Here is a 17,948-nt window from a genome sequence, read left to right as displayed (position 1 = left end):
AGAAGGAAGGGAATATAGAGAGATATTTTATTACCCAATCAAAAAAATAAATTCCATATTTCGTTTAGCAAATATCATAATTTCTTAGTGACAAGAGACGCAGACTCAAAAATGAAACACAACCAAATCCCCTCCCAAAAGGGCACAACTCAGAACAATGAAAAAAATATACAAGAAACGACGATCCCCCCAAATAATCACAAACATATACAAATTAAATCTGGTGCAAAATAAATATTAGTCATTTGCTACCTGGCATGGCCCGTCTACAGTATTTGGATCTCCCCGCCTTGGCCCCATCAGCGATGCAAAGCCAGGGGAGTCCAGTGTGGGGGTTATTGCTGATTGGCTAGGGAGGAGGAAAGCCAGCGGAATTGGGATTGCTCAGGAGAGAGGAGACAACCGGCACGGAGGAGCTAAAATTCCCTGCAGAGGATGTGTGTGTGATTCTCTCCTGCCCTGCCCCTTGTGCAGTCACTCACACTGTGCACAAGAGAGTATAAAACGCAGCCAAATCTGAACGCAATGCTTTGTACCTACTCTGCAGTGGTGTAACTGCCTGTATGCAGGGCAGGGCAGAATGAGGCCCACAGACTATGGAACGGCCACAACATTCGAGGGCATTTGGAGCCGAGTGTTGGGTTCCACCCAAGATCCCAGTGGGGACAAGGTCTGATCTGGATCGACACATGCCCTCGCTCTGTTCTGCACTTTGGTGCCAGCCGCGCAGTTTGCAAACCCAGTCCCCTGTGCTAGGTGGAGGCATTGTTTCATGGAGACGGTAGTATCCTGGATAAAACCTGAACACGACTCATGACAGCTACTGAGAACATCAACTGGGCCTTTAAACGGAATCGATTTGCTCCTCGTAACAGGTCGAGTCTCTGATAACCGAGGGCCCGAGTGACTCGATTCTACTCTCACACCAGCACAGATTAGGAGTCCGTCCTCTGAAGTCAGTGGAGAGAACAGTTACCAAGCGAATCAACCCACTGAAGTCACTGGAGTTACAGATGTGCATGGAGCTCCGATTCAGGAAAACCTGGACATATGTGCTTAACGTTAACCATGTGCTTTACTCCCACGACTCCAAAGGGGTTTAAACACCTGCTTAGGTGCTGTCCTGAATGTAGGGGATGCTTTCCTGGATTGGAGCCAGACTGATGAGAAACATGACCATGGGTGAAGTATCATCCTTTCTGAGGTCACTTCCTGGTCTCCAACAGAACAGGAAATGACACGTACCGAAAAAGGAGCCGTCTGTTTTATTTAATTTAATCGGCACATAACTAACTCCCTGCTCAAAGAGCTGCTGCCAACAGACCTCCGAGGAGACAGGTGGCATGAACACGGGCGTCTCCATGCACATGCTCACGCGTGCTCGGAGAAAGGGGCTTCAGGAGAAAACCCTCAGCTTTTTTCCAATCCAACGTTGCAGAGAAATATTTCTGCCTTAAAAAAAAAACGAACTGTTTTTTTTTTTTAATCTCTAGAGTCTCTCCTGACAGGAACGGATTTTAAAAACTTAATTTAAAAAATAACCCCCACACAATAAATTACATAAAGTCACCCCCAGTGGGCAGCATTTGGAAACCACGGTGCTTTTGTCTGGAATAAAAAAAAACTTCACACACAGTCAGAACATGAAAAATCAGACAAAAGCGACGGCAAGCGAAAGACTTGTATACAGGAAAGGAAGAAATTGCAAGGGACAACGATGCACTCCAAAAATCCCTGTGCAAGCTGTGGCATTTCTATGGCAACGGATGGCTCAGACTCTGACAAGGAGGGAGCCATACTTCTCAGGAAGGGTGACTGGAGAGGCATAGTGTCTATCTGCCACTGAATTTCAATGGGAAACACACAGTTAGAATTAAATGCAATACATGGAAATTAAAAAGCCCATTCTGCAGATGGGAGAATTGGGAAATCCTGGCAAAAAGTCCCGTCACTGGAGTTTTCCTTTCAGAAGGCTGAGCGGCGAGCTAGGTCGGCCCCAATCCTGCAACCCAGTCCAGGCAGATGGCTCATTCAGCCCATATGGTACCTCTATTACTTTACAAGGGTCTGCCCTCACTGGATCCAATTGCCTAAGGATGTCTTAACATCCTTTCCCTTCCCAGCTTCTTCTCTAACCTGGCCAGATTCATTTCCCCTGGGATCTCCCCTCCGCACCCCCATCCCATTTGTCTGCAATAAAGTCTGCCCCACAGGGCTCAGGCCTGTGGCTCTGGATGAGTCAACGGGACCAGCCTCTCAGTGAAACCTGAGGAGCCGCCTGCGAGCTTTGGTCATTAGCTCCGCTCACAGACTGTGAGCACGTTCACACACCAAAGGGCCCCCTCCCTTTTGGGAGGGTGCAATCAAAATACTGGCATCAGCGTCCGAACCAGCTGAGAAATGGTATGGATCGGACAGGGGTTGAGAAAGCCCTGTATTAAAACCCAACAGATCCTGCAGCGCTGTGCAGTGCTGGAGTGAGAAGTGCTCCATGATCTGGTGCCGCTTTGCTATGTATCCCCATATAACTTAGGAGAGTTTCATCAGTTCCAAAGATGGGGAAACTGAGGCACAGGAAGGGGAAGGGCTTTGCCCAAGGTCACACAGCTGTTCAGTAGCAGAGCTAGAATTAACACCTACGTCTACAGAGCCCCAGTCCTGTGCCCCAGACATGCAGCCACTCTGACAGCTGCAGGACCTTTTTCTATACAAGGGGTCCCACCCCCAGAATACAGCGCTGAGAAGAGACACAGCAAATCAGTCAGCGGCAGAATTCAGCGAGTCAATCTATGGAGCATGCTCAGGGAGGACACAGCTTCCCACTGCTGCTTGGCACCTTGGCTGCAGGGAGTCAAACGAAAACTTCAAGACGGTACAGTACTTAAAGGGAACCATGGTCCACTGCCTACGGATCTCCCCAGCCCATGGGCCCACGTGAGAGGCGTGTTCCAACAGCCGTCGCCAACAGCCTGGGCTAGAGTGATGGCAAATTCCCCTGGAGAGCCAGTCACTGAGCAGAGCCAGAGTGCAGTTAAACCCATCTGCTCCAAATCCACACACAGCACAGTGCCTGGGCCTGATCCTTCGCCTCTCTGCACCTCCTGGCGTCACCTGCTGAGAGGGCGGAAAACGACCAACCCTGAATTCTCCGCCCATGCTGTTGGTGACTTCCCGCACCCCTCAATCCCAGGCATATGTGGTCACACAAGGAGCAAAGAAAAGGAAGGCCAGACTCTCCCTGTCTAACCATACTGCAGCAAACCTGGTTTTAACAGCAGCCTAGATGACACCAATGAGAATGTCTCTTTTGGGGCTGCCATCGTAATGACACGGGAGGCGATCTCCCAGCTGCAGGCAGAGCACCAAGAGGCAGATCAAGACTGAGAAAATTCAGGCTGCCTTGGAAACCAGTGGAAACCAAGACCAATTGAACCACTGTTTTACAGTGTGCTTCTACACTGAAGAGTGACTATGTAAAAATGGCTTGTTTTCCCTCTAAAGACCAGCTCCCTGCGCCAATCCATTATCACAGTGCTCATCTTATTGTCCCAATCACCCTTCATCCTGGGGCGCCCTAAGAGGGGGAGTTTGGGGGAACTCTGGAGCTGTGTCTATGTACTGAATGGCTTTCCTTCATATTTTGATGGTGGTTATCATGAATGGGGATGAGAGACTTTTGGGGGACCAAAGGTCTCTCTGTAATTAGCCCAGAAAACCGGAAGAGGTGGACCAGGAAGCTGAGCCGGCTCCGTTTACAATTCAAAGGAAGATTTTTCCGCCTGCCAGAGCTGGACGCTGCCTGGGATTGGAGAGTCGAACTGGAGTTCATCTGCCCCCCAGCTAGAAGATTCTACACCAACAGAACGGTGACTAGACACTTCCCAGGAGCGCTCGGCTCTGGTGGGGCTGAAGGGAGAATTTTTTCCAGGTCGGGATGACTCCAACTTTAAAGGTTAGGAGCAGGAGAGCCATTTTTTCCCCAAGAAAACAACTTCAGAAACTTCACAGAAAATTGAACCGTCTCTCTAGAGACGTCTCTGACGATCTGCAAAGGGGACTTTTCTGACATCCCTCCATCTCGCCAAGGAGGAGGATTCCTGTGGAACGGACTCTCTAGTTCTGCTAAGCCCCCGAGGAGCTTCCCTCACCAACAAAACATACCCAGCACTATTCCCAGATCCCAAACGAGGGCTCCAGATCCGAACTCGACCGTGGAGTTCGGATCTGGAGCATACGCTCCAGAGCATACGCTGTGCAGTACCCATTTAAAACATCAGCATGCAATCCATCAGCGTGCGATATTTGTTCTATGGGAACCGTTAACTCCCAAGAGAATAAATCCAACAGTATGAAGATTTTTTTCCCTATCGCAACGTCATGGTTGCGTGCGGCAGTCAGCCCGAGGAGACTGCTACGGTCCCCGCGGTACATTTTGGGGTAAGGTACAATTGCCCTATGAAGAGCTCAGAAGCAGGAGTACTGTATCACTGACGGCGGGGGCAACCGACCTGATTCTTCTCACCCTGAGCAGGTGGTGTCAGAACATCCACATCAATTTTACAAGGTTTCGACTCACCCAGGTAACCAAGGACACCAGTAGGAAACTTCTCTGGGGCCTATAAGCAGCAGTCCTTGTTGGCGCTAACGTCTAGAGTCCGTTTAAAGCCTCGGTGTGGGTCAGGTGAGGTCCCCCTGCGAGGTGAACAATTCCATAAACACGTCAACGGCTGGGGCGTTTCTTTGATCAAATACCACAGCACTGACAACCAGGGCACCAGCTCTCGTGTCCCATGTGTTAACCCTGGCGTGGCCTAAACGCAGATCTGATCTGGAGACTGAGCCAAAGCAGGAGTCACCGAATACCGCTCAGACAAAGTCACTCTGAGGCGCGGAACAGCAGGTTTAGTTACACCCTGGAACTCATTCCACAGCCATACGTTTACGGGTAATTTAAGCACCGGAAATACATGAACCCACCCATTTCTTTAAAATTTGTCTTAAAACCACACAGATCTGACCAACTTCCGCCCCCAGCTCCGTGAGGCTGCCGAGGAGCATTACAAATGAACAATTACATTTAATTTCTGCTGACGCCCAGATGTAGTGATTGGCCCCGCCAGAGCACCTTGCTCTTCCCCTTTCAGCCAGAGCCAAGAGCGGGGCGGGAGGAGCTGAGCGTCTCTGCAGTCTCCCAAGGGGGCCGCCTGAACTGTCCTAGTTTCTGATCTTTGGTTGAAAAGGGAGAGTGGGCTGGAGTTCAAACAGGAGGCCCTAGCCAGAAAGGCCGCCCTGGCACCGGGCTGCGGGCAGGGACAGAGGGACCCGAGGGCTCTGGCATTGTTGACCCGCCCTGAAGGTCCAGTCCCCCCAGTGGAGCGGTTATGCCCTGGTGGGAAGACCCGGATCCACTGAGGAGAGGCTGTGCCCCCTGGGCCAGCTTGTGCCCACAGACACCCTGCCCCTTGGTCTGTCAATGGGGAGTGTGAACCAGCCAGCTACAGCAGCTCCCTCACAACCCCCGAACAAGGAACAGCTGGGGTGCAGGACAAATAGGCATCCCTCGCTGTCCAGAGGGGCTTCTGAGCACGGGGGCTGCCCTGCCAAGGCCCTGCCTCTTCCAGCCCCTCCAGTGTCACACGACAGCCCCATTACACCTGTCCACCTGCCTGGGGAGTCAGGGGCACCCAGGGGAGCCTGCCCTGCCCTGCCGAGGAGCATCCCCGGAGCAATTATTGCTCAGAAGCCAGGTTGGTTTGGAGGAGAAACTGGCTCTCCAGGGCAGCACTCCCAGACGGCATTCTCTGCCCAGCCCTCTCTCCCCGGCGGTGCCCCAGGCCAGGGCTCCCAGCTAGCCCAGACAGCAGCCACGGGGACACAGACAGGTGGGGGCACCACGGATCCCTGAGCCTGTGGGAGGGGACAAGCGACACTGCTTTGGTCTCTGCTGGCTCACGAGGACACAGGCTGCCCCACTGCTCTCAGTTACTCCGGGTCAACTGGGCTCAGCTAGCGAGTCAACAGGGTAAATCTGGACTGACACTGGAGCTACGGAGAGCTGAACGAGGTCCCTTGGTCTCTCTTGGCCAGGTGGGTGGAGAAGCCCAGGCGTCTGTCCCAACCGAGCCAGACCTCAGGCGGGTGCACACAGGGTACCCCACTGACACAGCAAACCCCACGCAGGCGAGAGCAGAATCCGGCCAAGCAGGGACAAAACCAACGTCCCCTCACAAGCCATGTCGGCCGGAGGGGGCGGTTCACTGACCCCCCCAGGGCCTGGCCCCTCCACTCCCACCCAGCCCCATTCACACCCACGCTCACAATATTACCCGCACCATGTCTGTTGAAGCGATGCAGAATCCCGGCCAGCGCCACCGCTCCGCTCTGCGGCCAGCGCTTGGAGCGAGAAGTACCCCTTGAGCCTGGCCCCACCACCCCCAGCTGAATCCTGGACACGTGCTGGGCTCCACCTCTGAGATGCGCCAAATGACACGGACGCACGAAGAGCTCTGCAAGGCCAGTGCCCGGCTAGGATGGGTTCCAACCACCCTGACTGTGGCCGACTCCAGTGCTGGCTGCTCCGAACTCCCAACCACCCGGCAACAACAACAAGAAAAAGAAACCTACGAGACACCAAGGCTCCCTGAGCTGGGCCAGCGACTCCCACAACCGGCAGCTGCTGCCCGGGCCGATCGCTGTCCCCTCCCCAGGCGGGATGGCCAGGGACTGATCTGCTGCTGGACCAGGGGTGGGGAGGGTGTGACATGAACCAGGGCCATGCTGCGGGGGGAGTGCAATGGGTCATGCTGAGGTGCCAAGCGGGTGAGCGTAGCTGCTCTCGGAGGGGGCACTCCAGGCACGGCCTGGGGTTTGAGAGCTCGTCCCTTTGTTTCCATCTTTATTCATTTAAATAAAACCCAGTTTAGAAACAGCAGCCAATGAGTTCCCTTTATAAATCCTCTGCGGAGTCACCCTCCCTGCTCCCAGTCCACGCCTGGCCCAGGCCGAGGTAAAGTCGGTCCCTGGGATCCAACAGCTCCAGGGCACATTTCGGGGAAGGGGTGGGGGATCCCCTTTTGCATCCCAGTGTGGCCACGGCGCCACGAACCCACATCCTCACCAACGCTGGCAGCAGGGGCTGCCCCGGGCGATCAAAGTGGCTCGCAGAGGGAGGGATCTCTAGACAGAGCTATTTGGACGCGGGGAAAGGCTCCCCACCCCGAAGGGTGTGAAGTGTCCTGGCGGGGGCGCCGGCGGGGGCCCTGGTGCCAGGCTCAGATGGAGTTCTCCTGGGGGCTGTGGCTGCCCCTGCGGTCCAGGCAGTTCCTCTCGTTCAGCAGGCTGGTGGTCTCGTCGGCCCCCAAGGGCTCCGCCTTGTCTGTCAAGCTGATGTCCATTTTGAGGGCACTGCTGTCCGGAGACTGAGGGCAGCTGTCCAGGCGCGAGGCCATCAGGCCATTCTGGTACTGCTGGCGCGTAATCTGCAGCGGGAGAGAGAGGGGCAGATGTGGTCAGCCAGCGAGACGAGCCCGGCTGGCCTAGCAGAGCTCCAGAGCGTGGCCCATGGCTACTGCCTTCTTGAGTATAGAAGAGCAGCAGCAAACTACTGATCCCAGCATGCCACGATCCATCCTGACCTCCCACCCCAACCAGAAACTACAGATCCCAGCATGCCACGCGCCATCCTGACCTCCCACCCCAACCGGAAACTACAGATCCCAACATGCCACGCGCCATCCTGACCTCCCACCCCAACCGGAAACTACAGATCCCAACATGCCACGCGCCATCCTGACCTCCCACCCCAACCGGAAACTACAGATCCCAGCATGCCACGCGCCATCCTGACCTCCCACCCCAACCGGAAACTACAGATCCCAGCATGCCACACGCCATCCTGACCTCCCACCCCAACCGGAAACTACAGATCCCAGCATGCCACGCGCCATCCTGACCTCCCACCCCAACCGGAAACTACAGATCCCTGCATGCCATGCTCCATCCTGACCTCCCACCCCACCGGAAACTACAGATCCCAACATGCCACGTGCCATCCTGACCTCCCACCCCAACCGGAAACTACAGATCCCAACATGCCATGCGCCATCCTGACCTCCCACCCCAACCGGAAACTACAGATCCCTGCATGCCATGCTCCATCCTGACCTCCCACCCCAACTGGAAACTACAGATCCCAGCATGCAATGCTCCCCTCCCCCACCAGAAACTACAGACCCCACCATGCCATGGCCATCCCCCCGCCCCCAAGTATGATAATTCAGTGCACTCCCTTCATAAGAATCACATCGGTCCCGGACAATTCGATTCTTATAAGCGCTTGACTCTTACAAGTGGAATTGCAAATAATGGATGAAATCGGCCGTTACGTTTTAAACAACTGGCTTCCCCCCCCCCAACTGAGAAACATCTCATTTACTGTCACTGAATTCTTTAGACTTTAAACATATTCACCGTGGAACAAAACCAAACCAACTTTCTAACTGAGCCACAGGTCGTTATCACCCACTCACTCCGCAGGTGCGTTTGTTGGAGGCAATTACTGCCTTGCGACTGCAGCAGGTAGTGGAGGGATATGCCTCTTAAGGAGCCAAAGACACATTTTAAAAATCTCTCAAACTGCAGCCAACCGAACACATGTAAGCGCAGTACCCGGCGTGTGACAGACCCGTGTACAAGACCCGACCAGACTGGTTCACAGTATTGGCTCACGTTCACCAATACGCAGCGTCACCTCAGTCTGTCATCGGCGTGGAGTGTCTGGCTGTGAATGCACAATGCCGTGGCACAATCCCCGTTGGATTATAAACTTGTCCAGTGTTTCCTGGATCACGGCACGATCCACGCCACTGTTAACCTCCTTTTCAGAGCAAGGCAGGAGGTTAAAATCACTGCACCCCCTGTACCGCAGGTCATTTGTCTGAGTTTTTGTCGCATTCAGAGTCTGCCTCTGCATCATTTTCGGGTTTCACTTCCAATCGGTCTCTGATCTCGGTCACATCATCAGAGACCAGCTGCGTAACACTCACCGATGGCTAGCCACTCTTCAAATTTGGGCGCATTAAGTTCTCTCGGGTGCTCAACAACTGCTTCTGCCATGGGCATTATGACCAGACTTCCTTTGTCGCAGCAATTCCGGGTTGCTGAAGCATCGACGTCAGACCAGGCCTTTGTGAGCACGAGAATGGCACCTAAAAGTCGGCACTTCCTGGCCATTTCCACAGCAGCAGCTTTCTTCTTCTCATCACGAATGTGGTGCAACACCGGGCGAGCCATTTGCTTGCAATATACCTTGGCCGTTCTGGTCATTCCCAGGTCACATGGCTGAAGGATAGAAGTTGTGTTCCTTGGGAGGAATTCACGTCGGATATTCCTCAGCGCTACACCTTTCCTCACCTGGGTTGGGCAGATGTCCACAAGTAGCAAAATCTTTCTCCTTTCCTGGCCCAACTTTCGATCCCACTCATGCATTATCCAGGCAGGTACACTGGCAGCAGAGCGGACTGGAATATGTCTCACACCTGGGTTTTGACTTTTCCCCAAGGACGAAAAGGTCCTTTTCCTTACCAGTCACAGAACAGGTGAACCGAGCAGCAATCTTGTCTTTAGAGGAGTTTCCTCCTCTTTTACTGTCTGATTTAAAGGTGAAAGTGCCACCAGGCAGGGCTCGAAAGTCAATTCCACTTTCCAAATGTTTTCTTCCATGAGGTCACGTCTCATTTTGAGCCACTCGTTTTCTAACCATTCTTCGCAAGACCTAATGTCTGCAGCTTTGACTTCTCCACACATTGTCGGAAACCAATCCCCTCGTTTCTTAAAGTGCTCACACCAGCCAGTGCTGGCCTTCAAGGTGATAACGCCCAGGGTGACCGCCAGTTCTGCTTTCTACATCACCAACAGCCCACTTAGGGGGGCATTTCTCTCTCTGGCATCTTTATAAGCACCACCTGGACCATAAGTGCCTTGCCTGACCACAGTCCTTCTGTCTCCTACATTCTGTAGGATGCTCTCCCCATCGCTGAGAAGCTTAGACAATGTAGGTTGCGGAATGCCCAATTTCTGAGCTGCATCTCTTTGGCCGGTCTTGGGAAGATGAGGGTAGGACTCGGGAAGGTGGCGTTTTTCATCTGCAGAAAGCGTCTCTCTTTTTCCTGCCATCTTGACTCTCACATAAATGGCACAACTGGTTTATTCTCTGCAGGGATTTTCCTTTCCATGGGCTATGTGCCCAGTAACGCGAGATCTGATCAGATTCCACCAGCTTTGCTGGCTCATTACATGTCGGTGCACTTGAGTATGGGAGTCAGTCTGCCCGAACCAGCGGCTCGCTGGAGCCTTACAAGTGGAGTACTTGCCCCAGTGGTTTTGATCACTTTATGCGGTTGGTTCTTGTATTGGTAATTCTTAGAAAGGGAGTGCACTGTAACTGGCCCGCACAAAACATGTTTCATCTGGGGGACCCAATTGCTTTCCAGAACACCTCATCTGTGGCCACAAGCCAGCCCTGCGCTGCAGCCACCTCTGGGGTGGGCTGGGAAGCTGCTAACCGGCACACAGCAATGCTCCCCAAGACGAAGGAGACACCAGTGTCCAGCAGATGCTAGAGGGGGGTTCAAAGAGGCTCAGTGTAGAAAACCCAAACTGGAATTGGGCCATGCCCTGAGATCTCCACCCTGGCAAACGCTCAGGGCCTTGGGCTTATGTCTCCTCTGACAGCAGCACAGCGCCCCCTAGTGCTGCACCGAGGACAGTGCTCCCTGCTGCTGCTTGCCAGGCTGCCGGCCGACCCGAGGGCCCCCCCGGCCCCGCAGCCCAACACACCCGGCCTCACCTTGACGAACTGCAGGTCCGTGAGGGCGCGGACGCTGAAGTCGGAGACGTACTGGGCGCTGGTGCACACGTTGAGCTGGTTGCTGCTGCCGCTGATGGGGGAGGCGACGGAGTCCGAGCGCTCATGGTAGCTGAGCGACGCTGAGCGGTTCAGGCTGCTCATGTGGGACAGGGAGCGCAGCTCTGCGGAGAGACACGGGCAGGGTTAGCTGGGGACCCCCTCCTGCCTCGCCCCGCTCCCCGTTCCTGGGCCCAACGGCAGCACCCGCCATCCAGAGAGGTGAGCCGGCCCCGGCTGGGCCCGAAGGGCCCCCCACCGCACCGTCCCTGGCACGCGGATGCCTCGCTGGGTGGGGTCAGCTCTTGGGAGGGGGCGGCCCCCCTGCCCTCACTCAGACCCCCCAGCTCGCTGCACACGGACCACCAGAGGCCAGGATTGGGGTCAGCCAAGCCCCAGGCATGTGACCGAGGCTCTGATCTAAACATCTGCCGCTTGCCCCAGAGCCACGCTGAGCCCCCCTGCTCCTCCCAGGCAGCCCTGCCCAGCTCAGGGCATTGCCCCCAAGGGCTCCCTCTGCCCAGGGCCCAGTGCACCTGTGCATTTGTTTACATGTAGGACCTACAGGATCCAAAAGTCACCTGGCTTTGCTGTGTTCCTCAGCCCTGGGTCTAGGTTAAACCCTGGGCGAGGCTGGAGGGAGCAGCCCATTCCCAGGGCAGGGAGGGGCCATTTCTGGCCTAGCCTGGGGACTGACACTGGAACCCCCTGGAATTCAAGCACAAATCTGACCCGGGGTCCAGCCACCCTGGAGAGATGCCCAGCCGGCCCCTGCATTAGCTCCCCCAGTGGGGCTGAGGAGGAAGGGCCCCAAAAGGGTGAAAGCTTCAGAGCTCTCCCCGTCCCCAGCTCCCTCCAGCCATGCCCAAATCCCATTCATTTGGGAACCAGTCTCTGCCGGAGCCCCAGCCTCCCCCTCCCCATTGCTCGACGTGGGGGACCCTGGTTGCAGGTGCTGGGGGATCACGGGGAGGGAATCCCCGGCGTGGGAAGGGTATCTGCTTCTCTCGGGGACCCCAAGGGAGGAGACAGGAAGGGGCAGAGGCATGGTGTCATGTCAGCCCCTGGCTCATGTTCCCTTTTGGGTGGCCCCAGACAGGGCTGGGTACACGAGACCCACCATGCCCATAGTGTGCTTGGCAGCCGCACTCAGCTGTGTGCCTGGGAGGGTTCAAGGGCATCATGCTTCCTCGCCGGGCAGCCCCGAGGGGGAACAGGGTGTGGGCACCATACACAAACCCGGGGTGGAACGTGTGTCCCCACGCCAGGCCCAGCAGGACTTTGGGAGTCTCCCTGCCGGGCCCAAGCTGGCAGATGCTTCAGCACCTCCCCCACACACTTGCCCCCTTTCAGCCCCACGCTGGAGAGCCCGGCAGGGGCAGAGTTAAAGTGGGGCTAGAGCAGCGGTTCCGGGGGATGCGCCCGGGCCTAGCCGGGCATCCCCTTTCTGCTCCGGGAGTCTTAGTCCCCCGCTGCCCTCTTGGCGTTCACGGGCTGGCTGGAGAATGGCCCAGGAGCTGGCCCAGGGGTGGAAGCTCTGCGGAGGAGAGCTCCATCCCCTCCATCCCACGGCCGGCGGGCAGGGGCCGGGACAAAGGGCTCTCCCCGGCCCCAGCACTCCCAGCCCCGAACACTCCACTGCTGGCTGACATGGGAAAGGCTCCGGAGCCGACTGTTTAACCCCTTCCCGCCCCGAGCCAGCAGCTGGGTAACTAGGAGACAGTTCAAAGTACCTGGGCAAGCCTAATTCTCTGCAGGGGGCTCGAGACGGAGCTGGGGGTTACGAGCGACAGAACCACGCGGTGTCCCAGCAGCACGAGGCAGAGACTTTAGGGAGGTCTCCCTGGCATCAGTCAGAGCAACGGGGGAGGGTGGGCATGCACGGTCCCCTTCCGCAGAGCAAGGCTTTCACCTCCTGGCAGGCTCTTCACAGACTGACACCCGCTCGAAGCTCTAACACCCCCCGTGCACTCACCCCCAGAGCACGGGCAAGGACAGAGCGAAGGCAGGCCATCGGGGGAGGCTACGGGGCCACAGACCGGCCACATGCTGCCTGCAAGGCGTGAGCCGCAGTCTCCTACCGGGCTGGAGGTCAGAGGGGCTCACCTGTGCCCCGCGTCGCCCCCTAGCAGCTGCAGCCGGCAGTGCAGGTGTCACAAGGCAGGTGTGGCAGCCGCACTGGGCAGGGACGGCTCCCGAGTTCTGCCCTACCGTTCACTTCCACGCCCACGAGGCCAGGGAGAGCCGGGGCGGCTGGCTCCAGCCATGCGTGTGACCATGTGTCTACACGAGGGGGCAGTGCAGGGCGGATACCTGGAGATGCTCACAAACCCGACTGCAGAGGGAGGGAAATGATGGCGCGCATTGGGACGGGCTTCCCCCAAATGGCCCCTGGTGCCAAAGAGGGACAGCCAGGTGCCCGCGGCGCGCCTCAGCCCTGCTCCCCACGGACGCGCTGCTAGGTGGGATGAGGTCCCCTTAAGGACCAGGGGTTAAGTCCGGCTGTGGCTGGTCACCCAGAGTCAAAGCAGGAAAGGCAGCGCTGCCCTGCCTGCCCCGTGCCTCACCCGGGGCCGTGCCGGATTGACACGGCCAGTCTGTCGCCGGAAGGCCAGCCCGGGTTAATCCCGTCACAGATGGGTCTAGCACTCCATGCATTGGCTTCGGTTACCTGTCAGCCTGGAAACCAGCAGCCCTCCCTCTAGGACCGGGCGGCTGGGCTGGGCGGGCTAGGCAGAAACACACAGAGGACAGAACAGAGACATGCAGGAGGAGAACGTCATAAGAGACCCTCAGGAGAGAGGCCAAAGCTCGGCTCTGCCAGCTCCAGGGGGACGGGATTCGCCGCGGACACCCCCGAACAGCCCCCACCTGGCCCTTCCTACGCTCGGCAGCTGGACCGACCGCCTGGCTCAGGTCCGGCTGTGGGCGGAGGGGGATCGCGCGTGGCTGCAGGAGGGAAGCGTGACGCCCCCGGCGGGGCTGAGGCGAGTCCCCGCCATGTCTCGTCTCAAGTCCTGGGTGCGGCCAGCGGGGCAGGACTTCCTGCCAAAAAGGACGGAACTGAGAGTTTCCCTCTGCGATCGCTTCTTCGGAGCGGACACGCCTGGCGGGCAGCTTCTGCCATAGTAACGCAAGCCCAGTTCAGTGGCCCCCGGGGCCCTGAGTGCCGGGGGGCAGCGGGAACGGGGAGCAGGCCGGCCAGTGCAGGGCAGGAAATCGCCTTGGTTCTCCATCTCCCCCGCCCCCACCGCAGGGCCAACGCGCGACCAGCGGCTCATCGCACCCCGGCCCCTTCGGAAGCCAGGCGACCAGGCAACGGGGGAGACCAACGGCTGCAGGAGGAACCCGGCGGCCGAACCCAAGCCTGGGGCACGGCCCCCCGCAGGCCTAGGCTGCTCCCTCCCTGCGGCTCTCAGCCCAGCCCGTCTGGCCCGCAGCTCTCTGGGGAGGGGCCGTGCTGCCCCGGGGGCACACGGGCAGGAACTCCAGCCGCACAGGCCGGGGGTAGCTCCCAGGCCTGCCTTACCCCCAGGACGGAGGTGCGGGCTGGGGCCCGTCAGGGCTCTCTGATCACAGCTGCCTGAGCCTCAAGGAGCCTGAGGGCGGCCGCAGGAGCATCACCACGGAGCCGCCGCACCAGCCCCCCGAATCTCCTGCAGCAGCTGCAGAGTCCTTGTCACTGGCACCCACGGCGGGGGGCAGGGGGGCCTGGGCTGGAGCTGGCAGTGTCACGGGGTGACACTGGCCCTTTAAGAAGGGGCAAGACCAGCACGCCTCAGCCCCTCACGCCTACTGCGGGCCCTCCCCGGGCGAGAGCCAGGGCTGCCTGGGAGCAGAGGGGAGCAGCGAGAGGGGTGCTGGCTCGTGGCCCCAGGCCAGAGGGCTAGAGGCAGGGGGGCGGCGCGGGGGGGGGGGGGCAGGAGCGGGGGCTGTGCCTGGGAGCCAGGACTGGAGGCGGGGGGGTGGGGGTCTGCCCGGGCGCCAGGGCTGGAAGCAGGGGGCAGCGGGGGGGGCCGTGCGGGGGGGTGGGGGGGGCGGAAGTCAGGACTGGAGGCAGGGGACAGGAGGGGGCCTGTGCCCAGGAGCCAGGGCTGGAAGCAGGGGGCAGCGGGGGGGCCGTGCGGGGGGGGCAGGAGCCAGGGCTGGAAGTCAGGACTGGAGGCAGGGGACGGGGGGGGCCTGTGCCCAGGAGCCAGGGCTGGAAGCAGGGGGCAGCGGGGGCTGTGCCCGGGAGCCAGGGCTGGAGGTGGGGCGGGGGGTCTGCCCGGGAGCCAGGGCTGGAGGCAGGGGGGCAGCGGGGGAGCAGCAGGGGACAGGCCCGGGAGCCAGGGCTGGAGGCAAGGGGACAGGGGGGCCCGTGCCCAGGAGCCAGGGCTGGAAGCAGGGGGCAGCGGGGGGGGGCCATGCCCAGGAGCCAGGGCTGGAGGCAGGAGGGCAGCGGGGGGCCGTGCCCGCTGACAGCTCAGGCTGGCGAGCTGGGCCCAGGGAGCCCCAGCAGAGAGGCTGCAGGGATCCCAGCTGGGGAGGGCGGCTTTCCTGCCGGCGGGCTGGCCTGGCCCAGGGACCGAGGAGACAGACAGAGTGGGCAGGGCGGAGTGGGTGAGATGATGCGGGACTGTAAAGACTCTGGGCCCTGGAGCAATACATGGACGACCCTTTGGACTATTTGCCCAGGGCTTGTGTAACACACGAGCCCCTAGGACTGGTACAATAGGTCCGTTCTCCGGGGCAGGACACAGAACACAGGCAGCCTGCGAGCTTGGCACAGGGCAGCATCCCCGAGACATCGCTCAAAGGGGCAGAACCCCCCAGCCCGTCAATGAGCGTGCGGAGAGCGCACAGGAAGCTGACGGACAGGGAACCACTGGAGCCTTGCGGCCGATACTCACCTCACAGCATCAGGCTTCACAGGGACTGACAAGGTAGGTCGGGAAAGCAGAAGACTGAAGGTCAACGTGGAAAAGACGCAGATTATGGCAAGTGGAGGAGACCAAGAAGACAAAGACCTGGGAGGCCCATCAAGGAGAGGGAATTGCCAAGATTAAAATAAAGTGGAAAGAAGCCAGGACATAATGCACTTACAGCAGGGGCTTGGCCCCAGATTGCTCACCATATGTGGGGCCCCAGAACAGAATCCTTAGGACTAGGAACAGAGGAAGGCTGAGGATGTGCTGATACACAGGGGCTGGAACTAGGGGGCTGCCGCACCCCCGGCTTGAAGTGGTTTCCATTATACCCAGGGTTTCGTTTGGTTCAATGGCTCCCAGGCCCCCTCACTGTACACATGTCTCCAGCCCCCTGCAGGACGGCACCGAAGAGGAAGGTTTAAAGATGGACAAAGGCGGTACAAGGCAGAGAGCGGTGGGAAGACTTCATTGGCCCCATTGGGGCTGCTGTGCTGATGGACAGGAATCAAAGACAAAGAAACCACAAGGGGAAGAGAGCCTGGCCTGGTGTCCCGGCGTGCATCTGAACAGGGAAACTGAGGCAGGCACGCCTGCCATGCCATGACCTTCCACAAGAGGGCACCCAAGGTGGGGCTGCCTTATTACAGGGGCTAATCCCAGCTTTTGGCTTGTAAGCAAGTGCCCTGCTGGTGCGTCTGTAAGGGGGAGAAGAAACGGACACAAAGGTGAAATCAGACCAATGCAAAGCAGCAGATAAAGATGTCCATGTAACCACTTCGGGACCAGGACTCCTGGGTTCAAGTCCCAGCTCTGCTACGGACTCCGTGCAAGTCCCTTCCCCACTCAGGGCCCCAGTTTCCCCAGCTGTAAAATGAGGATAAAGACACCGACCCCCCGGTGTGAGGCGCTTTGAGATCCTCGGAGGAGAGGCACAAGGAGTGGTTACTCACCCTGGGCAGTGAGGGTGGTGAGCTATGTCCCCCTGCGGGTGCTCCCATCTAGCACCCCCAGTGCCTTCGATCGGAGATCGATCATAGCAGTGTCCAGCCAGGCCGGGTGCTAGTCAGCCTCCTACCTGTTATACAGCACTGTGCGGACCGCCCCCGGGTCCTTCCCTACCGCCGAGCTCCACCGCGGACAGCTGCGAAGCAGGGGTAGCAGAGACATCGCCAAGAACCGCAGTTACCGCACAGGGCGAGTAACCATTCCTGTTCCCTCCAGTCGCGTCCCCACGGGCGCTCGGCTCTAAGGGACTGCCAAGAGGTTCCCTCGCTGCGGGAGGGGTTTGGAGTCGGGGCCAGCGAGCTGAACGCAGAACATATGTGCACAAGGATTTGAATAATGCACGATTCGCGGCGAGAACGAATGCAGCCGGGTACCTCCTTGGGAGGTCTGATTCCAGACTGCAGACCTCTAGCAAGACAAAACTCCGGGGTCTTCATCCCGGCTGGACTCTCCTGCCAGTGAGGGGGGGCAGCAGTGCCCCCGGTGATCTAGCTGGGGCGGGGAGGAGACAGGCAGGTGAATGGCTGGTTCATTTCAAACTCGGAAGAAACTTTAGGTAGAAGTTTGTGTGTGGTGTGGGGCGGTGCATTGTGACCTTGTCCTTAACAAATACTGTGAAGGGGGGGCTGCCGCCATGGCTGAGGGATGCTGTCTTCGTGGACACGTGGAGCAGAGAGTGGGTACCCATCGGGCCCAAGGGTGGCCTTGTGAGGCAGGAAAGGACCAGGCCGAGGTGCCAAACAGGAGCAGGGTGGGAGACTGGCGGACAGAGGTTTCCAGGTCGCTGGGGGAATCGCACTGGCACTGCGTGGGCAGACAGGGAAGTGCCTAGAATAAAACCCCCTCACTCCACGCTGCAGGGAGCTGGTTCTTGTGCTCCCAAGTGGGAGCACGTCTGCTTCTCCGCAAAGCACGCTCGGGTGAGGGGTCCTGAAGGGGGAACGGGGAAGGCGGCTTTGCCGGCGAAAGTGGATGGTGTATCCTGGAGAGATGATCTCCAAACCCCACCTGTCTCTAGGGATCGACTCCCAAGCCTGCCTGTGGTGGTAAAGGTGGTCGCCGAAGGGAGCAAGGCAGGATGGGTATTCAGGCCCTCGACCAGGCCGTCCAAATCGCTGGATGGAGCCCGG

The 17,948-nt window shown here is 58.4% G+C and overlaps 1 protein-coding gene across 1 annotated transcript in view; it reads right to left on the bottom strand.

Annotated features, from left to right (window-relative positions):
- Positions 1-13: 13 nt before the first annotated feature.
- Positions 14-17,948, bottom strand: part of CNNM4 (cyclin and CBS domain divalent metal cation transport mediator 4) — a 51,768-nt gene continuing 33,833 nt past the window's right edge. The window contains exons 6-7 of the mRNA XM_048829612.2: positions 10,847-11,028; positions 14-7,478 (exon numbers count right to left, since the gene is read on the bottom strand). Of these exons, the coding sequence (XP_048685569.1) occupies positions 7,272-7,478; positions 10,847-11,028 (389 nt within the window). The 3' untranslated portion in view covers positions 14-7,271. The remainder of the gene's footprint in view (positions 7,479-10,846; positions 11,029-17,948) is intronic.

This window comes from Caretta caretta, chromosome 26 (assembly GCF_965140235.1).
Source record: "Caretta caretta isolate rCarCar2 chromosome 26, rCarCar1.hap1, whole genome shotgun sequence".
Lineage (NCBI taxonomy): Eukaryota > Metazoa > Chordata > Testudines > Cheloniidae > Caretta > Caretta caretta.
Note: the sequence above shows the minus strand (reverse complement) of the source record. Positions and strands in the feature narration are given on the sequence as shown.